Source organism: Rattus norvegicus, chromosome 1 (assembly GCF_036323735.1).
Source record: "Rattus norvegicus strain BN/NHsdMcwi chromosome 1, GRCr8, whole genome shotgun sequence".
In the NCBI taxonomy this organism is placed as follows: Eukaryota; Metazoa; Chordata; class Mammalia; order Rodentia; family Muridae; genus Rattus; species Rattus norvegicus.
The window spans coordinates 31,134,319-31,157,094 of NC_086019.1; the positions used below are offsets into that span (position 1 = coordinate 31,134,319).

At 49.4% G+C, this 22,776-nt stretch overlaps 1 protein-coding gene and 1 long non-coding RNA gene across 4 annotated transcripts in view; one reads left to right on the top strand and one right to left on the bottom strand.

Annotated features, from left to right (window-relative positions):
• Nucleotides 1–21,757, bottom strand: part of Zdhhc11 (zinc finger, DHHC-type containing 11) — a 31,176-nt gene extending 9,419 nt beyond the window's left edge. The window contains exons 1-7 of one of the 3 annotated variants that reach the window (NM_001419501.1): nucleotides 21,113–21,180; nucleotides 19,523–19,744; nucleotides 10,739–10,917; nucleotides 9,915–10,016; nucleotides 7,619–7,743; nucleotides 5,550–5,705; nucleotides 377–489 (exon numbers count right to left, since the gene is read on the bottom strand). In NM_001419501.1, the coding sequence (NP_001406430.1) occupies nucleotides 377–489; nucleotides 5,550–5,705; nucleotides 7,619–7,743; nucleotides 9,915–10,016; nucleotides 10,739–10,917; nucleotides 19,523–19,744; nucleotides 21,113–21,121 (906 nt within the window). In that variant the 5' untranslated portion in view covers nucleotides 21,122–21,180. Of the gene's footprint in view, nucleotides 1–376; nucleotides 490–5,549; nucleotides 5,757–7,618; nucleotides 7,744–9,914; nucleotides 10,017–10,738; nucleotides 10,918–19,507; nucleotides 19,745–21,112 lie in introns of all 3 variants that reach the window. The other 2 variants (NM_001039342.3, XM_039086784.2) reach the window with 2 other exon arrangements.
• LOC134484978 (uncharacterized) lies at nucleotides 21,291–22,375 on the top strand. The gene is made up of 2 exons (XR_010062843.1): nucleotides 21,291–21,658; nucleotides 22,209–22,375. It is a non-coding gene; the product is annotated as an uncharacterized LOC134484978 (long non-coding RNA).
• The last annotated feature ends 401 nt before the right edge of the window (nucleotides 22,376–22,776 follow it).

The window sequence follows — 22,776 nt, forward strand, 5'->3', positions numbered from 1 at the left end:
CGATACATTACAAAGAAACACCAAAGACATATAACATACCATATACATATGTCACATACTATACCCATGACACGTACATTATTGCCATATATAGACACACACATTGACACAACTAAAGCACACTTACATCATGCACCATGCACATTGCATGGCACACAGAAATACCATACATGAAAACACTGCACATATGCATATATACATTATACACTATGCAACAGACACACTAAGTACTGCGTGTATACAGGGCCACACTACACCACACACTCCCAGGACAGTATCAACAGTGAGATCAGTGCAAAGCTGGAGGGTCTAGGGCACCTCCACACATTGGCCTCAGCCTTTCCATGAACATGACACGGAGGGGGGACAGGCGCACCTGGGAAACGTTCCCCTTCTTCCGAGGAGGTAGCTCTTTCTTCTCTGCTGGGCGTGGACTCTTCTGGAATCGGGTCTGCATCATGTAGTCAAATGTGCTCAGTTTCTTAGAAACTACAAAGTGGAGGGGAGGACAAAAGGACAGGGTCACCTGGCAGCCACACAAAATACCACACAGAATCTCATGTGCAATGTGCAGTCCACCTTGCCAGGGAATGACTGTCCTGCCTTGCACGTTCCAAGAACAAGGGGAGGACCAGGTGTGTCAGGGCCAGACAAGCAATGCTCCGCATAGTTTACGCGGGACAAGACCTAAGTGTTCCCTATTGCCCAAGACAAAGCATCTAATTTAGGGTAGAGATGTGGTACCCCAGAGGAGGTGGACTCTGCACCTTTCATGGGTCCCCTGCTTTCTGCATCATGACTACTCCAGAATCTCCTGGGGTGGCTCTAAGAGGGAAGGCTCAGGAAAGAATTCTTTGTCCAAGGATTCTGGAAGCCTGCCATCTACCTAAGGGCAACAGAAGTCCTGCTGGTAGAAATGCTGGCCCCCTGGGCTGACCCTGCAGTCTACCCACCCTGTGCCTGCTTCCCCCAACCCATGCAGCCACTTCACCCTAGGTGCTCTTTACTCAGACAGCACAGGGATACCAAGAAATGTGACACATGGCAAGCACAGCCTGGGACTTTGGCAACCGCACCTAGCAGAACAATTTGGATTACTTCAAGAAGATCGGACATGTTTTTGAGAAAAGAGCTGTAAGCGCCTATCTCAGCCCCGTGCTTCTGGGGTGGGCTCTGACTTTTCAAAACCAACATACATGGGGGCACCCAATCGCCCCTCTCTGTAGCTCAGGTAGCAGACAGCGTGGGCCACCTCATCCCCCAAAGGTCCTACGGAAATTGGCTTTATTCTCTTAAGAGTGATGAATCTTCCTAGGCCCACCCCGCTGTGATCCAGTCTCATTAGCTCCCAGCACCTACGTCAGAGTAAGCCTGTGCACACTTTCTTACATTCTCATTAAAACATTCCTTCTTCCCAGAGAAAGAAGCCAGCTGATGAGCATATCCAAGGATGAGTTATATCCCTGTATGTCATTTAGGGTGACCAGGTACCAAGCTCTGGCAATGTGTGGATTCTGCCCTTTCTCCACTGGATTCACCCCATTGTTCCTCACCCAGCATGGCCGACAACTCTCTCATCCCTCCATTGCAGGAGCTTCAACTCCCCACACTTGCTGAGCACTGGGCCCTCAAATCTCCAGCCCGTCTTCAAAGTGGTGCCTGGTAGAGGGCCATCCGCATGAGTGCTTGTACCTTGAGATCCAGCCCTTGAGTGCAGGCCAGATCTACAGACTAAGCTTTCAGTGATCCTTATCGATGGCCAGGGTATTCTGCTGTCCTGCTCCTCCCGTGAAGCCTGTCACTGCTGTGGGACACTTTGCAGTCCATCCAGGAAGGGTCAGAGCAAAGTGACAAGTCAGTGACTCGAGAAGCTACGTCTGCCAATAACCTTTCAGGGAGTCAGAAGAATCTTATGGTGGCGGTGTGGCCACTGAGTCCCAATAGCAGTGCCCTGAAGAGGACTCAGCTGAGCTGGCCCTACAGCTGAGTGAGGGCTACAGTTTTGGCCCGTCCTCCTAATACAACAAAAACCAACACGTCCTGGAAACACTTCGTGTCTAAACTCAACACGTTCAGTCTGCCTCCAGTTTTTCCCTCTAAGAGGAACACTTTCTGGTCTCCTCATACCGAACAGCCCTATCCTTAGTACTACTCCAGTTCCAGCTGCCACTGGTTATACCTCATCCTGCTCTCAGCCCTGTGAGCCCTTCCTGAGTGTCATTAGGGACCATGGTGGCTAGCGGCCCCTGACTTGTCCTCCAGGGTTTGGCACAGCACATGTGGCATCACCTGCAGTACACTTGGGCAGTTTTGAAAAGTGATTCGGGTACCAATTCTGTGCATGTCTCTGGCCTACAGAGGATGCCTTGAACTGGAAATACTCTTATGGCCAGGGCAGGCCCTTCTCAATACCACAGTCTGTCAGAGGGAAGCAAGGGGAAGCAAGCTATTCTGCAGGAAGCACAGCCTCATGTCTCTCTATGAATCTCCTGTCCACCATAAAAGAGACAGTGCAGGCATACTGCAGCTCACCATGAGCTGCTATATCAGCAGCCACAAGAACTGATGTCTATATCTGTGGCCACACCACACACACATTTCCAGCCAATTCACAGATCTTCGACTTCATCGTAGCTGACCAGAAGGGTTAGCTTGACTATCACACACCTTGGTAACATTTCTGGAGAGGAGAGACGAAAGCAAGTTCTAGTCAATATTTGGGGTGGGGGGAGCAGCAAACTGAGGCTTACTTGAACTCACTCCACAGAATGAAGGCTGAGCAACAGTCCCCTGGCCTCTGTCACCAGTGTAACAGCCCTTTCCTAAGAGGCCTGGCTGACCATGAATGCAGAGAACAAGTCATTTCTAGCATCAAGGATCTTGGGGTTAAAAGCAGTAAGTGGTCAGTCTCTTACACCTTGGAGCTGGGAAGTGCTAGCTAGAAGTATGTCCAGCATATGTGGCCCAGTGCACGGGCCATAGAAATGCAGTCAGGGCTCTCTGTACCACACCTCCCTCTCCATCTGTGAGTTCTGCATGCATGGAGCCCTTGATTTCCACAGCTTTCAGCTTGGGGTCTTTGTTCAGAGAACCAAGTAAAGATATCATGGACAACTACGGGGCATCAATGCACGTCTTCCCAACTTGGGTCATGTGAGGTCTCCATGCTTTTTCCTTCCAGATAGAAGCTGCTCTGATGTATCTTTGTCCCAGAGGATAGTTTGAGAGGGCAGGCATGGTGGTAGAAGGCAGAACTTGGGGCCAGCATCCTTACTAAATCCTGGAACCAGCGTTACTCAGGAGGCATCTGGCTCTTCTATGGGTCTTGGCTCTATGAATGTCAATGACAGAACACTCTTGCCACCAGTAAAACACACCATATCTAGGGCCCAAAAGGTTATGGGTGAGTTTTTGAGATTCGTGAAGACTCGAGATGATGCTAGACTTTTCCTCAGCCTGAATGAGCAACAGGGAGTGCACCAGACTGTCTGGCCTCCTGGGGGCATTGGGTGAAGAATGGTACAGGTATTAAGCTCTGGTGCTTCCTTCAGATTAGGCAGCTTCATGTGTGGGCTAGACTGTGTACTCCCAGAACCTAGTCCTAAGAGTGTCTGGGTCCTTGCTACTGAGTGTCTCATACATGGTCCAGGTGGGACAAAACTGATCATGTTGTCTGACATATTCCAGGGGACATCCTCCCTTCTAGGAGCCTTCTATGGGAAGAAGCCAACATTCTGTGGTGCTCACGATTCTGAACTTAGCATATCCATAACTTGCATGCAGGCTTTACTGTTTATTCTATGCAATCTGATGTCCAGAGTGTGTCTCAGTAAAGTGCTATCCACACGGTGTGCCTCAGTGCCATTGACCCCTCACTACCAGAATGTGGATGATTCCAAACTCCATCCACAGATGCAAAATTGCCCCTCCCTTGCCTTGGGTTGGCACATGGTAGGCACAAAGTCCTTGCTATGAAGTGGAAAGAGAAAGTGGCTAACACTGTCTGTGTTCCTGGGCAAAATGGACCCAGTAATCTTCAGGGTCTATGGGTGTAGGTTCTGTAGGGAGCACTGGCATGACACCAGGTACGAGACCTAACTCTGAGAAAGAGGGAGGGACATCTAGATAAAAAAGGAAATGTGTTCTACATGAGGTCAGGTGCTAGGAAAATTGCATTACTGATAAGTGTGAAAGCATTTAGATATGAGAAAATTTTCCAGGTAAGCTTAGAAACAATGTTTCTTTTAAATTCCTATTTATAAAAGTAGTGGAGATCTTTAAAAGTAACCCAAAAGATACGTCATTCTGAGTGTTTAAGTCACAGCGAATGTGAGGTTCCCTCCTAGCCTTGTTATTGTAAAATAGCAGTGGTGGTCTGTTGAGACACATAAGCTCTGCTGAAGTAAGTTTGAGGCTTGGCTCCCTCCCACTCTACAAACATATCCAAACACATAGAGATATAAGTGAGCCGTGTCATCCTATATACAACCTAAAAATATAACTTCAAATTAAAGTCACAAGATTTAATCCATGGGTCTTCACTGTACTTGGAAGAGGAGGAGGAGGGAGGAGGAAAAAGAAAAGGGGGAGGAGGGGGGAAAGGAGGAAGAGAATGAGAGCAAAGAAGAAGAAGCAGGAAGGAGGGGAGGAGGAGGGGGGAGAAGGAGGAGGGGGAGAAGGAGGAAGAGGAGGAGGAGGAGAAGAAGAAGAAAGAAGAAGAAGAAGAAAGAAGAAGAAGAAGAAGAAGAAGAAGAAGAAGAAGAAGAAGAAGAAGAAGAAGAAGAAGAAGAAGAAGAAGAAGAAGAAGAAGAAGAAGCAGCAGAAGCAGAAGCATCCACGTTTCAAGTCATCAACAATGCTGAAGTCAGGAGTGTGTGTTAAACAAAAGTTAAGGTTAAGAAGCAAGCTCTTTAGGTTCATGGCAATGCTACTGGTCATAAGTGGGGTCTTTCCATGGGAGAAGGCTAGCACTTTACAAGACACTGCTATCACAGCTTCAGGCAGGCTCTGTACCACCAAGGTTTGGATGAGTGAAGCTGGAGGGAACCCACACTGCAGGTGTAGCCAGGCCTACCATTGCCAGAGAACAAAGACGTTTCATGGCCAGTTCCCTACAGCAGAAACCATGTGTATAGAAGGGGTGGCTCTAACTCAACACTTCCTTAGGCAGATGGCCATAGTAGCACAAAAGGTGTCTGACACATATTTGTGGATATAGAGTCTCCTCTTTGGGAGAGGGAAATTGGTCCTTTGAGCTTAAGTTTCATTGTTATAATTCCCATGTGTTGCTCTCCTAAATCCTCCTGCTCCTAGGTCCTGTTCTTGCCTAATGGTCATATCCCTTTATCTCTGTGTATTTTAGTGTCTCCTGTGCGTTCTGTGGGCTTCTGAACATGAGTTCAGTTCCTTGCTGGACTTGCTGGCCTTCTTTTGCTATCTCTTCCCTGTAGTCTGCCCTTTTTCTATGAACTCATTTCTGGCAAGGCTCCCCAGGGTGCCGTCTGCCCCGGGACACATGAACTAAAGCGACAAGGCTATGTGGTACATACTCAGGTAGAAGTGGAAGACAAGCAGGTGCCCGAGCAGCACAAAGCTGGCAATGGCTAGCAGCAGCACCATCGCCGCGATGGAAAGGACCACGGGGGTCTTCACAGGCACAGGAGACAGTGAGAGGAACAGCAGCCATGTGTTCTCAGAGCTGATCTCTATGAAGACAGAGAGACATGTCCATCCAGCACCTATCCAAACTGCAGCACCTGTGGTCAGGTAAGCAGAGGGATAGATAGCACTTGCTAGGGTGAGAGAGGACAGTCAGCCAAGGGATGGGTTTTGCCCTGCGTTTGCCCTACTCTATGGGCCCATTGGCTGTGGCCAGCACTGCGATAGGTGATACAGAGAAGTTGCTGAATACTGCATGCAGGACCAGCCCCTTCCCTTCCCCTTCTCCAAAGCCTTGACCTTTATTTCAGATCAATCACCTCACAGACATTAATGAAGACCCTCTTGGTGCATTTCTTTAACACTGTTCACTGAGGCCCTCAAGATCCAGACTATGTATATGGGGCTTCCAAGGCTGTACGGCACACCAGTGGAGGACCAGGCTCCAAGCCCAAGCATGTTAACCCATACCACATCCTAGAACGGTGCTAAGCTCTTTCTAGAATGAACTCCTATGTGTGCAGTCTGAAAAGGAAATACTATATGCTGCCTTGTGGGCTGGGCCACCCGATGCCAACTCACAGATGTCCCTTACTCAGTGATGGCATGGTTTACTCTAGCCCACAAGATGGCTGAGCCCAAGCCATGGACTCTGTAGGGTTCTGGAATGGCAAGCCAGGAAGTGACCTCCACTTATACTCAAAGAATCACAAGTCTGCTCCCAGGAAAAAATGTGCTCCACTTCTCTGCACCACATCTGATGTCATGGGCAGTGGCCCCAGCTGGGTTACCCTATTTTGATTTTTCTCACTTCCCTTCCTTTTTCTTTCCTTTTCCCTTTCTATGCTTGCTCAGCATGGCAATTCTTTAGGGAAATGTAACAGCATTACTAATGAAGGGGTCATTTTGGTGGTTTCCAGAGCATGCTAAGGAGTACCAAGTCCTAAGTGGTCAAAGAGGATACAGAAACTGAGGTCCTTCTACATGGAACTCACAAAACTCTCAAAAGAACACTCTGTCATGTTGGCTCCAGGGATGCCCCAAGACAAGTGACACACAGGTCCTAACCTCTCCTGTAGCAGGGCTTGGGTAGATGCCTATGATGCTTGGAGCAGAGGTGGGTTGACACCCCACTGGCCCACAGGATAACCAGCAAAGGAACATCCTACTTCAGTCACATGTGTCAGTATCTTGGGGCTGTTGTAGCAAGAGATCATAAGCTGGTGGTACCTAACAATACAGTGATCCTCTCATATCTGTAAGTCACAAGCCTGAAATCAGAGTATCCTCTCTGCGGTTCCAGAAGATGGACCTTCTATCCTCTTCCTGTTCTGAGTGCTTCTGGGTTTGTGGTCATATTGCCCAGCCTATGACTCCTACCTCCATAGGTCCTTTGCAAGTCTGTATTTCCCTTGTTTCTCCTGAAGAAACATTGTCATTGGATTTGGGCCCAAGAGGGGCCTAGGCTGGGCTTCTTAGCTCAGAATTCCTAGCCATATCCACAGAGACACTTTTTTTCAAATAATGTGTCATCTCATGTCTAGGTCAGGACTTGGACACATTTTGGAGGCCATGTTCATTCCAATCCCTTTCCTTTTTGCTTGTTGCAGACATTTACATCATGGGCTTGGATTTCTGGACCTGCTTAATCATAGAATCACTGAGCTTCCTCTCAGAGTCTGTGGCTAGACATATAATAGCCCCACTCTCTTCTGTTCCTGTCTACAAGTAGTTCTTTCCTGCAAGACAGGCACCTGCCTTCTCCACCCAGCACTGCTAAACAGTCCACTGTCTAGGTGCTCAAGACTGACTGAAGGGTCAGGGTATACCTCACTCTAATCCCTGGTCTCAGGTCAACTGGAGAGTGAGGAAACGTAGATGGGTTGAGGTGAGGTCTGGAAGCCTAAGGCTCTGCACATGGGAAGCAGGCAGCAGCAGTCCCTGGGCATCAGAAGGGTACCTTTATATAGAGGATCCATGCGAAGCCCATTGGGGTTGACAAAGTACTGGATGAAGATGTACAACAAGATAATCAACACACCAAGAAGCCCGAATGCAGCTGAGGCCACAGAGAAGAAGAAGAACCTGCATGAGAGAATACTGCTCAGAGATGAGCGAGTGGGAGGTTAGGACAGACTAACACCCAGCTGAGATCAGATCAGATCAACACACAGGCCTGGTGTGGTAATATGGAAGCACAGAACTCAAAGTCTACTGGTGTCTTCTCCACCCTTTGTTCTTGTGTTCTTTCTAGCATGACTTTCACATACTCCGGGCAGATTCTGGTTCATGGTTGTATTGCTCCACACTTCCCATAGCCTTCCACCTGAGCCCTCATGTCCTTCCATTCTGCAGTCTAGACAAGAATGCCATTCCCATCCGATAGGAAAAGATGTCCAAGATGCCATCCCCAAGATGGCAGACTAACACCTAGGTAGACAGAACGTCTTCCAGAAAGTGTGCTGCAATCATGGTTACTCAGGAACCACAGTCTTTCTTGTTTTCTTTGGTTTTGTTCTTGTTCTTGTTAATGCTGTTCCTCTTCCTCCCCCTCCCCCTCCCCCTCCCCCTCTCCTCCTCTTCTTCTTTTTCTTCTTCTTGTTATTTTATTCTCCTCGTTCTCCCTCTTCTTGTTCTTTCTCCTCCTCCTCCTCATTGTTATTGTTCTCCCTCTTCTTGTTCTCCCTTTTCTTGTTCTTTCTTCTTGTTCTTGTTCTTCTTCCTCCTCATCTTCCTCATCTTCTTTCCTCCTTCTTCCTCCTCCTCTACCTTCTTTATTCACTGCCGTCCCATACACTGTGTTGAGCTTCACCAGCCTTTATTGTCCCCCCATTCTGCACTGTGAGACATGGGCTGCTATTCAACTCTGGACCCAAATTTTATCAAAATGCCATTGAAGGGCAAGAGAAATGGCTCAGTGGTTCTCCCAGAGGACCAGGGTTCAATTCCCAGTATGTACATGGTGGTTCACAACTGTCCGGAACCCCAGTTCCAGAGGGATATGATGCCCTCTTCTGGCCTCTAAGGGTAAGAGGTGCCCAGACATAAAAGTAAATAAAACATCCACATACATTAACTAAAAATAAAAATGTTTAAATTTAAAAAAAAAATAACATCTCCCCCACTCCTGCTTTCTTGGGCCATGGAGAGTAGGGAACAGAAAGTGAAGATGCTAAGAATCAGTGGTATCTAGTAAGAATGGTTGGTACCTATCACCCTCTACTCTTCCCTTGACCCCGATTTTGGCATGCAAAGGTCATGTCTCAATCTCACAGCATCTGTGCTTTCTTCTGCCCTCTCCCCATTCATGGGCAGGCCATACCTCACCTATTTCCAATTTGCCTTCCCAGAAACTGCTTAGTTAGCCAATAAAACTCTGTGACCGGGCAGTATGAGGCTCTCAAAGGGACAGTGCACAAGGGTTTCCTGGCTAATCCAGTCACTGCCAGAACCATGATGATCACTTGAAGGCCCTGTTGGGATGCCTAGTAACAGTGTTATTCCCTTGGTGGATGGCAGAGACATCATAGTCCAATGTGTTGTCCAGCAAGGGGAAAGAATGGGGTTGGTGTAAGAGGCTACTACATCCTGTTCATCTTCAGGACTCACAGGGTTGATGGACAGCCTAGGCCAGTAGTTCTCAAACTGTGGGTCAAAACTCCTTTGGCAAACCTATTCATAACAGTAGCAAAATTAGTTATGAAGTAGCAATTAAAATTAGTTTATGTTTGGCGGTCACCACAACATGAAGAACTCTATTAAAGGGTCACAGCATTAGGAAGGTTGAGTACTACTGATCTTTGCCCTGATCTGATGCCCAGAAGCTCTCTGGATTCTGCATTCACGAGCAGGGCAATGCCTTAAGATGGCCTATATACTTACTCCTGCGCTCAAGGTCTAGCCACTGTTCTTGGACCGATGGTCATAACATCGAAAAGGTAGATAGGCTTGAAGTGAGTTTAGGAGGCGAGACCAGCTTTGACCTTCTGTTCATGGTGAGCACTCCATTCATGGACTTTGTGAGTGTGAACTTGACCCACATGTTTAGGATCAGCCCCACCAAACACATATCAAAGTCGGCAGCACATAATCACTCAGCTCTGCATAGTTGGAAACAGAGACGTGGCCCAAAGACCATCCTTTCCTTGTGCTGTTCTCCAGAGTCTGTGGCCCCCTCCACTCTGTCACCTGCCACCTATTCCTATGAATCCCAGACCCCTCCCCTAGTCACAACCTTGACCCCAAGAGTGCCTCACCAGTAGTTTCTTTTGCCCACACAGTTGTTCAGCCATTTGCAGTGGTGGTCAAAGCCAGAGACACATTTGTTGCAGGAGCTGCAATGTTTGGCTTTTTTGCTCCTGGAAAAGAAATTGGGAGAAACAGCCTGTTAACCCCAAATGCACCATGGGAAGTGAGTGTCTACCACGAAATGGTGGGTGGGGCCTCCATCTGAAGGCAGTGGGGAACTGGAAGTCTGTAGAAAAGACAAGGCCACCTTGGGTAGAGAGATGAGCTTGTACCCATGGGCTTTGTTACTGGAAGGTAAACCCAGGACTCCCTGTACATAGGTTTGCTAGATGGGAGCCTGAAAGTTCTATGTAGGAGTTGAAGGCTGGTAGTTCACCCAGTGCCAACAGTGCCTTCCTGTAATCAAGTCAGTGTGCTGCCCTGATCAGGTTCTGGAGACTTTGGGTCCCACCAGGCATCAGTTGAAATTGCCTTTCCCTCCTCCCCAGTTGGAAATGTTTTATCAGGAAAAAAAAACACAAGGAAGTAACATGCTTGCCCCACCACCACCACAAAGAAGGGTCTGTGTGTTCAAGATGACCTGAGGACACACTGCTGGGCCCTCAGACTGCAGCTCTTCACAGCACGGGAGAGAGGTGTTGGGAACCAGGAGGCAGGACTGTTAGCTATAGAATAGGGCAGTATAGCAGCCCAATAGGAGGCTGCGAGCACATGACTGCACCCTTCATGGAGTGCCACAAAATGCTAGCGCCTGGCAGCAGCAGACTCATCTGGGCAACTGTGGGGGTCACAGGACAGCAGGATTCTATACCCAAACTCCTACTCCACTCACACGGTAACCTCACACAGGTGGCAATACTGGTTCTGAATCACATGTGCGTGTTTGGACCGGTCGAAGGTCGGCACAGGCTCCAAGTAGTCCTTTTTGAGTCGGACATTGGTGTCAGCTGGGTCGATGGTAATTGCGATCAAGTGCACGACGAGGTGGAACATGAACACCCCACCCATCACCTGGGCTGTCAAGGAACACACAGCCCTGAGCCTGGCCGACGTGGTGCAAAGGGTCTCCCAGTGGGACAGACAGTGTCAGACACTGGGACTCCTACTCACTGATATCTGCAGCATCAGAGAGCAGATCCTAAGAGATACTCCCTTTGGAGAAGCAGACAAGCCAGCGAGCTACTGGCCACAGTGTGCACAAGCCCTGAAATGTCTTATGTGGCAGGGACAAGAAAAAGAGTAGTTTATACCTTGGAATGATAGCTTCAGAGACCCAAAGTGGTTCACCTGCTAGTGGGTGTTTCCCAGATGGGAAAGGCCTAGGATATAAGTGGGACTAGACCAGGCCAAGATGATGCAACATATGTGGGTTCCATTGGCAGTAGAGTTACTGTTGGCCACAACACAGGAGAAAGCTGTGTTCATCAGAAACATGAAGGTCAGGCAGCAGTTGGGAGGTACTCTCCAACCTCAGCTTGAATTAGAGCTTCAGGGGCCACAAAACTCTCAGGAACCTTTGGGCTTTGCCCATCTAAGCCTATATGGCCACAAGAAGGTCTTTGTCCCCTCCATCCCTCCTCCTGTCCCTGGGATAATATACAGGAGGAGACACTGATTACAGAGGCTCCCTCTTGGGTTGGGGATTTAGCTCAGTGGTAGAGAGCTTGCCTAGCAAGCACAAGGCCCTGGGTTCGGTCCCCAGCTCAGGAAAAAAAAAAAGAAAAAGAAAACAGAGGCTCCCTCTTGCCCTGATTTCTGGGCCAGGTGGACCAGCATTTACAGCATCTTTAAAGGAAGTCAACAAAGTCTCATGCCCCACAGCCTAAGCTTGGGCCAGCAGGCAGGCTTCTTTGTATCTATGCAAGAGAAAGGCCATAGGCATATACAAGAGGCTCTGTGGGGATTTTAACAGGACATGGATAGTTAACTCAGCCAGAAGTCCCTTTTCCCAGCCCTTCTATGAGCTCAGGGTTGCTGGCCTGGCTTTGTAGTGCTGATTTCCAAAGCCATCCTGTATGCTGGGGTTGGGTTTTGTGGGTGATGTGTGTTGGAGAGGAGGCCCTAATGAAGGTCTAAAAAGAATCAGTGATGTAGGATAAGCCTGCAAGAGGCCTGTATACTGACCCAAACCCTGGTGTAGGTCCTGTCTTGCTCACCTCATCTTCAAGCATGAACTGGCCAGGATGAAGGATTCAGGGCATGGACACAGGACGGAGAAGCGGGTCAGGGCACAGAGAAATGACTGTGAGGAAGACAGGAAGCTGTATTCCAGGAGGACCAGAGCAGGAGCTGGTGCAGGGCTGGATGGGAGTGTGGCAGAAGAGGCTCTTGCTACCTTTTTATTGTAGCATAGATTGCAGCTATGGTATAGGCCAGTGGGAGTAGGCACAGGGTCACTCACAGCTGTTGATGCTACCATGGCAAGAGCATGGCCCAGCAGCTCTTCCACTTCTCGAAGCTAATTTGAGGGTGAATGTGTTTCCTTCATGATGACGGGTAGTAAGAAGCCTGGTCAGAGCCTGGGACATTGGTGGGTAAGGATCGAGGACACGGGAAGTCTTATACTGGACTCTGACTCTTTCCCTGTGACACTAGAACAGGCCTGTTCTAACAGAAACCCGTAGGCAGGCAGAAAGCCCAAGAGGCATTTTGAGGAGCAAACAGGGTAAAGCTGAGGTCAACTGCCCAGGCTCTCCGTGACCGCATCTCATGATACCTCCATATCTTCTCCAACCCACCAGCATCCGTCCTCTACTCACACATGAAGTCCCACTGTTGGGGATGTAGGCCAGTCATGTGGAGGGTATGGCTGCAAAGTATTCTCAGGGTACAGCTGAGGCAGAATCTCTGGAACCTGAACCTGCCAAACAGATCCTAAAGGACCGTCAATCCCCAGACGTCACATGGAGTACCAGGGGGCCACCCTAAAAGCATTTGTCTGTCACAAAAGGCCTCTGGTCACAAAAGGGACTCAGATTTCAGACTTCAATCTGTCCCTCCTGGACACGGAGCTCCCCTACAGAAGTTACCGCACATCTTTTATCACATTCTCCTGTGCAAAGCTTGTCCAGGATCTCTTTGCCAGCATTTTTTTTTTTTTTTACCACTCAATGATATCCCTGTCACCCATAGAAATCATGTTGGTGACCTTACTTTATACTATATTTTGTCTCAGATGACCTGGCTGGCCACTCCCTACCACACACCAAGGCGACATTCCCAAGGGGGAGCCCAGAAGAGGAACTTCTTCAGGAACTGCCCTTGTCTCCTCTAGAGCCTTGTCTCAATGGATAACTAAATGTGAAAGTAGCAGGGTGAGGCGTCCTCCATGGAGGCCTTCCTCCAACTCCCTCTGGAAGTTTCCATGTGGGAGCCTATGAGAACCACAGCTGGCTGGAACATTCCCTAGCAACAATCTGTGTTTAGTAAACAAATAAAGGAAGGGCGCCAGCTCAGGACACCACCCTCCTCAGCCTCCTCGAACTACTGACCTCTCCCTTGTCCTGTTTCCGCAGGAAGAGGGGAGGCCCAGGAGGAGCCAACATTCTGGTACTGTCTGGACTCATGATTCCCCCAGGGCAAATTCCGTGGTTGAGCTACAACAGCAGCCTAAGACACCCTGCTTGTCCCCCCCACACACACCCACTTAGTTCACATTGCCTTGGCACAACCCAGGACTCAAAAAAAAGATTTATAGGCTAAAGGTTGATTTTGCACTGTGGGCCCTGTTGGTTAAACTGTGTTATCTATTCCTTTGTCAGCAGGGAAGGAGTCCCACTGGTGACAGGACCCTCACAAGCCTGGCGGGCCCTTTCTCATATGAACCACAAGAAGGATCTTCAGGCTTTTTTCTGACCTCAGGGTTTCCTAGGATCCTCTCCACACAAAGTCCTAGCTCTTCTAACCCAGCCCCTCACTTCTCAGCCCCTCACAGTGCCTAGCAGGCGCCAAATGATGCTGGTGCCCTCTAGTGGCTGCAAACTAGTACTAAGCACTGCTCCTTTGAGCACAATGCGGGTGTAGCCTGGCTCCCAACCGTCAAGCTAGTGAAAGAATTTCAGAGGCAATAACCTGACCAGAAAAGCCAAGAACGCTGCAGGAGCTCCAGTGTCCCTGAACAACAACCCAGACTGAGCTAGCAAGTGGATAGAGCAGGCTCTGGGAAAGAATGGAGTCCATTTGGATGTGCTGCCAGAACGGCCCAATGCAGCAAACACAAAGCCACCAACAAGATCCAGGGCCAAACAGAGCCAAGTTAGGAATAAAAAGAAGCAAGCAGTGATTATAAGGCAGTGAGTGTCTCCTAAACATATACACGTCCTGACACCAAAGTCAGAAGACTTCACTTGCAAAACAGAGTCATCGCAAACCAAGTAAACGAGGCCACTGGGAACGATCTCATCCACTGTGGCCACAGACCTTATAAAAATGGCAACTGTAGGCCAACAAGGGGATGCAGCAGCTCAAAGAGCTTTCTGCGGAAGTCTGACAACCTGGACCCTGTGGTAGATAGAGAGAGAGAACTGACTCCTGGAAGTTGTCCTCTTCAGGGATGGGGTAGAGGACTGGCCCTGATTGTGTTGCCTGCCTGTGGATCCCGTTCTGGGCTGCCTTTGCCTGGCTTCAGTGGGATCAGATGTGCTGGGTCCTGCAGTGACTTGATGTGCCAGGGTGGGTTGGTACCTCGGGGACGGGGTTCTTCTCCTTCTTGGAGGAGAAGGGGAGGGTGTGTGGGGAGGGACTGTGGGGAGGGGCTGTGGGGAGGGGCTGTGGGGAGGGGCTGTGGGGAGGGTGTGTGGGGAGGGTTGTGGGGAGGGTTGTGGGGAGGGGCTGTGGGGAAGGTGTGTGGGGAGGGGCTGTGGGGAAGGTGTGTGGGGAGGGGCTGTGGGGAGGGTTGTGGGGAGGGTTGTGGGGAGGGGCTGTGGGGAGGGTTGTGGGGAGGGTGTGTGGGGAGGGACTGTGGGGAGGGTGTGGGGGGAGGGTTGTGGGGAGGGGCTGTGGGGAGGGCGTGTGGAGAGGGGCTGTGGGGAGGGTGTGTGGGGAAGGGCTGTGGGGAGGGTGTGTGGGGAGGGACTGTGGGGAGGGGCTGTGGGGAAGGTTGTGGGGAGGGGCTGTGGGGAGGGACTGTGGGGAGGGGCTGTGGGGAGGGGCTGTGGGGAGGGACTGTGTGAGGGGGGCTGGGAAGAGAGGGGCATCTGCAATAGGGACGTAAAGTGAATAAATAGTGGGAAAGAAAAAAGAAAGTTGTCCTCTGAGCTCCACTTACATGCAATGGCGAGCATGCCATAAACACACACTCACTCGCTCTCTAAATATTTTTATGGGAAATACAGCAGACTGAATTCCCAGGGCAGAAAATGAGCCAACACTGAAGACTGCATCCCCAGGCCAAGGTGACATAGCGGCAAAGTGACAGGGAGACATAGTACTCCCCAGTGTTTTAAGAAGAACATGGGCCTGTGTCCGTTTCACGTTAGACTGCTTCCCCAGAACTAAGGGAAATACATCATCTCTTGCCTAAGACACCTTGGGTAGCTCTGTTAGGACAGCCATATGTGTCACACACGTTATTCCACAGTACCATGGAAAGATATGAAAGAAAGGCAGCAAGATGGAAGGCAGGGAGCGGGAAGGAAACACCCCTTTATTCAGGAAGAATGGTGGATGTAGAGATTTAGCATAACTAGGTCCCCCACAGGTACCCCCAATGGCAATGGGTCGTGCTAAGACTCTTGTTGGGACTCCTGGTCAACCCGACAGGCCACAGGCTGCCTAACTCAGAAACACAGCCAAGCTCAGCCTGGCAACTGCCGTGCTCCCCTAAGGAGACAGAGAGGCTCCATCCCATATTCAAGACTCAGCGCTGGCCTCAGCGCTGGCCTCAGCGCTGACTAGATTCTGGGTTTTAAAACTCACATAAAGGTCACTTGAGAGGCACTCGAAATTGTTGAGCTAGTGCCTGTTTTCACCCATGCTGAGGCGTTTGGTGAGGCCAATGTCTGATGTTACATAAACAGAAGCGGGGCACTGAGCTATGGGCTGATGACTTCAGTATCATCTCTTATCCCCCATTGTGGCTGAGCACCCAGGAGGCCAACTGCCTACATTAAAGAGCACACAGGAACTGATGGCATTGCTTTTCAGCCCCGCGGACCTAGGGAGCTTGAGGGCTCTTGGTTAGAGGCAGATGCTACTGGAGGACAGAGGGCCTGGGTGTCAGGACACAGTGGAGGCTCAGTAGGCCAACAACAAGGTCTGGAGTTTCTGGAGGACCAAGGAGGGTACAGCAGGGTTTGTGGCCTCCATAGTAGGTATAGTGAGATGGGCCACCACTCAGAGTTGGAAGCTGTCACCCTGATGGGAAGAGAATACAGGTGGGGTGCTGTGTGTTTGAATAGCACGACTCAGGTACCTATACCCTTCTGTTCCCCTCCCATGTGGACATTTGAGCTCCCACATGGAAGTTAGTCTCACACGGTTTGAATGCCTACTCTGTTCTGGTGACTGGATAGAGCTTTAGCAAAGACTCCTCTTGGAAGAGGGTGCTGCTGCCTATCTGGATCCTGGGCACGCAGGAACCCGAAGCGATTCCCTGCACCTGCCGTTGGTTCCTGCACACCATCCTCACCCTGTCTCCCCTAGACAAGACCTGATGCTGCAAGGTCAATCGAGTAAAAGCGTGTCCTGGGTTCACATGTCTGGGATGTGTGCACATTCAGAGTGTGTTGCCAGGGTTGGGGTGGGAGGATCTTGGTCGCAAGTATGCTTGGGATGTACATATGCCCGGGGCATGTGTATGTGGGATATGTGTATATATCCCTGGAATGTGTGTGCCCAGGATGCATGTACAGGGCGGAGGAAGTCTTCCCCTGATGCATGTGTGCCTCTGATGTGCATACTGAGTTATATATGTGCTCAGCGGGAATGTACTGGGAAGTAAGTATCTGGGGAGTGTGTGTCCAGGATGTGTGTCCCAGGATATGTATTTTCAGGGTTGCATGTAGCCAGGATGTCCGTGGTCTCACAGGTACCTGCCAGAGGCATCTTTGGCTTATCCCTAAAAACAAGTCTCCTATCACTAGCAAGACTACATGAGCAACTGGTGTTAGCCCCGGAAGTACAGGCAACGAGGGGCCTTTTTAGTTATGATTTCTAGTGCTGTGATAAAAACATCATGACCAAAACAACTCGGGGAAGAAAGGGTTTATTTCATTGTACATTCCCAGGAAATAGTCCATCACTGAGGGAAGTCAGGGCAGAAACTGCAGCAGCACAGGAACCTGGAGGCAAGAACTGAAGCAGAAGCCATGGAGGAGCCCTGCTCACTGTCTTGTTTATTATGACTTGTTCAGTTTGCTCTCTTAGACCATCCAGGACAACCTGGCCCAGGGAAGGCACTGTCCACAGTGAGCTGGGCTCTCCCACATCAATTATCAATAAAGAAAATGACCTACAGACTTGCCTATGGACCAATATTATAGAGGCTTTTCCTCAACCAAGCTCCCCTCTTCCAAAATGACTCTAGCTTGTGTCAAATTGACAAAACTACCCAGCACAGGGCCCAAACTTTCAGGGAAAACATAGTAGCATAACACTAAGTATGTGTCGAGGAAGCCGATGACCTGCATTTCCACTTAAAGGCGAGAATCCCGACATTAGTTGAAAGAAGGAATAATAAAAACAAAGGCTGGAAAAATTAAAAATAGAAAGAGGCCAACAGTAGAGAAATGTAGCGAACTGTAAAGGTGTTCTCTCCAAGAAAGCCAGGGTGGTGGTGCACACCTGCAATTCCAGCATTGGACAGGCTGAGGCAGGAGGACTGGGGGTTCACAGTGGTCCTGGGCCACAGAGAAAGGTACAATTTCAGGTAAAAAAGAAAGAAGGAGGGAAGGAAGGAAGGAGGCAAGGAAGGAGGAAAGGAAGGGAGGGAGGGAGGGAGGGAGGGAGGGAGGGAGGAAGGGAGGGAGGGAGGGAGGGAGGCAGCCAATGAAGACATGTTACTATATGTCCTGAATGTGATACATACCTAATTCTAACATTTGAGAAGCTGAGCCTAGAGGATCATAAGTTCATAGCCATCTTGGGCTATGCAAAAAATCCTGTCCAAAAAACAAATGTGCATCCTTCAGAGATGAAATGAAAAGCATAGGCGATATTGTGAATAAATTTATTCCAAGAAATCTGACATTTTGGAATACTCAAATTTCCTGAGAAACATACCTTACTAAACTGAACATAAGCTACAGCAGAAAACCCGAATAACTTTTTAACCTGCTACATTGAATTTGTTCTCAAAAGTCTCTACCACTATGTTGAAAGAACCAGCCACAGCTGAGCTGGGAGACATTCTGCTCCAGTTTCCTCAACCAAAGACCCGGAGGTACCACTGGGAAATGTCAGGGTGCTGCAATTCCAAGCTATGGTATAATACGTGCCTGGGTTCAATCCCAGCACCCACTGTAAAATAATAAAGACAACTGTGGTCCTGGCAATAGGGAGATTAGGAAGTGAGTGATAGAGTTGGCTGTGTGCTTTCCCAGGAAGATAATAGCACAGTGGTTATGGGCATAAGCACCAGGCCAATATAAACCATGGCATTTGAGCGTGATAGTTTCTGACATCTGAGAGTTTTTCTTAAGATGCTCCCCTGATCATGCATGTGGAAAAATGAAAGACTTGTCAGTTCTAACTGTTCACATAGGTGACTGTGAGGTCCTGCTACATCCAGTCTCAGCAAAGTGGACCCCCAAGACATGGCAGTCCCTGCCCTGGCTCTTGAAAGAGTCACTTGGTCCTGTGACCTGCAAGGTCTCCTTTCACTACTCACACACATATACCTAGTTCTCCTAACTCCTAGGACCTGCAAAATGCCAGCCAAAGTGCCCTGTACAGTCTACACCCAGAGTATGGCCTCACTAAGATAAATGCCACCCAGGCTCGTCTATGGCTTCTGGATGCAATTTTCTGAGCATAGGCCCACTTTACACCAGCTTGGCACTGGCTCTAAGTGAACTCATTCCTAAGGGTCTGGTCTCCCTGATCGGATGTTAAGTGTGATGGCAGATCCCAGATGCCCACCCTCATATACACCATGCCATAGGGAAGTGAGTATGGATGTAGGTCTTCCCACTGCCCTGGGGAACCACCTCTAAAGGCCTGTCCAGGAACAGGGCTCCTGTCTACCTTCCATGCTTTAGCAATGGGCTCTACAAGGGTATCCAAGGACACTGGCAGGCTGTGGGTCAGTGGCAGCCACGTATATGCTTCTGAAATCCTTTCTTGTTTATTTGGCTACCCTGTGAGTCAACAGAGAAGGGCTTATCTGTACACTGTAAAAAAGATGTGACTGCAGTCACATAGCTGCCTCCCTTTCCTTGGGTCACCATTTCCAGGGTCCCACTTGTCACCTTGTATATAGGAGATTCTAATGTTCACAATAGCAAGAACACCTTCTATCAGGCAATGTGGGGTCACAGGAACAAGTGGTCTAGGCAGACAGAGCCCATTGCATGGGCATGTTAGGGCTCAGACCCAACGCTCTTGAAGCCCTTCAGAAGCCCTCCCCCTTCCAAGAGATAGGTAGCCCAGGGGCCCGCCCTACTAGTACAAAGGATACAGCATTGGCAGCATATTTCCAGCTAGTTGGCAGAAAGGGGATGAAGATCCCAAAGGTGACAATGGACATGGCCAGGTAGGTGGTCCAGGATATTGCCTGAAAGGAGTGGAGGGGTGGTGACCAGCCATTCACCCTAGACAGAGGGCGTGGTAGCAGTTTCTTCACATTGTTTTCCTGGGCTTCTGGGAGGACCCGGTTCTGGCCGATGCCACAGGTGCTCATCTGAGAGACAAGAAGGGCACAAGGCTGTCTATTTCTGGGCATAGAATAAGTGTCTTGCAATACCACTTGTCACTGTCAGGGGAAGTCACCAGAACCTGGGCCAGAAGCTGATACCTACATGACTAGGGCAGGAGATCCCTGTCGTGTCAGGTAGGTTGGCAGCCCCCAAGATAGTGGGCACAAGGCCGAGTATGTCTATCCCACCTCTGTGCCCAGGTTTTCATGCTTAGGCCATGTCTACTAGAGTGCCACTTCTCTTCTTGACACAAATCTGTCCCAAATGTTCAAGTGACAAATATTAGAAAAGACATAAAGAGAACAACACTGAGGCCTTCTTACACAAGAACCTGAATGCATCCATTTTCATAGAACCCTACCTCCCAGTACACTTCCTCCTGGGAAGGGGCTGTGTGAAGGAAGAGAGCACTAGAGAGGGGCCCAGGACGGGGAGAAGAGCATAGTACACTGCACAGGTCCCAGGGAAAGGGACCCAGCAGTGAGCCAACAAGATGAGCTCCCCATCTTCCTACCAGTCCCAGATTTTAGCTTTGATAGTTGCTCTATGGGAATATACATATCACACAAAGCTACACACCACACAACGAACATGCAGCTTCTCAACACACAGAGGACGCCACTCCCTACATCACACGTGTGCACCACACAATTCTTAGGTCCCCTGGAATCCTCCATTTTGTTACCCGGCATGCCCAAACTATGTCCTCCGACTGGCCTGTGATACCTGTCAATGCCCTGGCTTGCCTCCCTCAAAGTTACATCCCACCGTCTGAACTGGAGTCTCTTCATTCACTCATCTCATAACAGCATAATTGATCCTCTCAAAACTTGAGGACTAAGGATGTGGGACTCTGGTAAGCTATGAGATGTGATCTGAGATTCAAGAGTCAGTGGTACTGGGAGCTTCTAGCACCCGTGTGTCTCTCGCTTCTATACCCATTACTGTAGGTTTCAGTGTGTGGGTGGGACCCTGTCATGACTGCTAACACAGCTACAGATAACACTCCCAGAATGTCTTAAATGTTACACCCATGACTTCTGTCTTTCTATGCGGCCCTACGAGCCTCCCATAATTCCCTTTGAACTGTCCAACCCTGCAGTCACTCATTCACCCTGATCATGACTTTCCTTCAGGTTCCTGGTTTTTCAGGGGGAGCCTTCCCAGTCTTGAACCTCTCATTGTATGTCCCTATGGAGAGGTTCATCAGTCTTGCCAGCCCTAAGAGCCAAACAGGTTACACGATAGCTGGAGTCTCCAATGGGCTGAGTCCCCACCTGCGAGGCCCTGGCTCAGGGAGTTAGGAGATGAAACATAACTGCCTTTAGCCAGTGTCCACTCTACATTCTTACCTCTTTCATCAGGTTGAGCAGCACAGGTCAGACACTTCTTGCTCAGTGCTGACATGTTAAACAGTGGTGGGGCGTTCCCACGAACAAAGCGGTTACGGAACACCTCACAAAGGAAGGTTCCACAGCTCTTAAAGCCACAGCCCCTGCAACCAAGGAGACTACCTACTGCTGACTGTGGGGCACAACAGAGGTGTAAGATCGGTGGGTAGCATAGATAGGATGGGAGTGGAGCTAGCTGGTTCCCACTGGTGGGGACTCCGAAAGGCAGAGCCCACTGAAGAGACTGAAGTGGCTTTGCATGAATTTTTAACTAGAAAACTGTTGCAATCTACTAAATGAAGGCCATCGGCTCTCTGATATGCACTGCCAACTCCAACTTCTTCACACTTGATCTCCAAGATTTTTTGGCTGTAGAAGCTCAAGTGCACATGCTTCATAGAGAAACACAAAACTCTAAGCCCGACAGCCTACCCTGTAGACTGCTCTTCTCTGGAGGCCATGGCCTGGATGGCCCAATAACACTTCCTAGACTATGGATGCTGAGTGGTGAGTTAATGAAGCTCCATTCTCTCATGAGAATTTCCAAATACAATACTACTGAACGTTTTCCCCTCAACGTCTCAAATTTTACCTTAATAAACGTTTAGTTCCTATTTGTGGGCTTCCAAGATGATGTGGATACTCCCAGAGTGGGTTAGCTGCTGACGCACCCCTGGGACTGAGATAGGAGAGACAGACTAGATCTCTTTCCATTCACACTCCCTATGGTGGCATGCATCACCACTGGAAAGCCACCTGCTGGCAGGATGCTGTGAGGCTGCTTTGCTGCCAGGTGTCCACAGAGCCCAGGGTCTACAATCTAACCTGAATCCACTGTCCAGAGTGTACAGGGAGCATGTGATTAAGAGAGTGAAACATACTGAAGACACTGGGTAGAGGGGTAAGAGCATGGTAGAGGAGGAGAGGGGGAAAGAAGCATGATAGAGTATGACCGGGGGAAGGGCAGCCTAGTATGTTGGGATTCAGAATCTCTGCTTCAGACAGTCTGGGGCTGGGGGTGTGGGTGTCGGGGCCAGCATGACTCATGTTCTCCTAGGTCCTACATGTGTTGTTGGGCTCTTGATGGATGACAGCAAGCCTCCCAGAATGCATCTCTCCTCACATCATTACTGTGTGGTTCTCAGTATCCCTCCAGGTATTCACAACATCTCTGCAGGGCTGATATGAGTAGTCTTGGTAAAACTTTCTCATTCCTAATGAAAACTGCTGCCTCCGGTTGACCCTGAAGTCTAGCCAGTATTCACCAAGGTTTGCAGTGGCTGGCCCTCATGTTAGAGCAAAAGGCAGTACAGGTGCTGCTTGACTCTTCTTTCTGATGATTTGGAGACAGTCACCTTAGGTCATGTGCCTGACTGCACATCGTCACCTATACATCCCACCTCCAAATAGCCTATGTGCACACTTCATCTGCACACCTCTCACCTGCACACATACTTTAGATTCACACATGCTCTTCTGCACGTGTAATCCTCATCTGCACACACACATGCCTATATATCACACACCTCTCGATACCTTCACCTGTATAATTCTTATCCGCGCACACACACACACACACACACACACACACACACACACACACACGTGCGCTTATACATACCTTT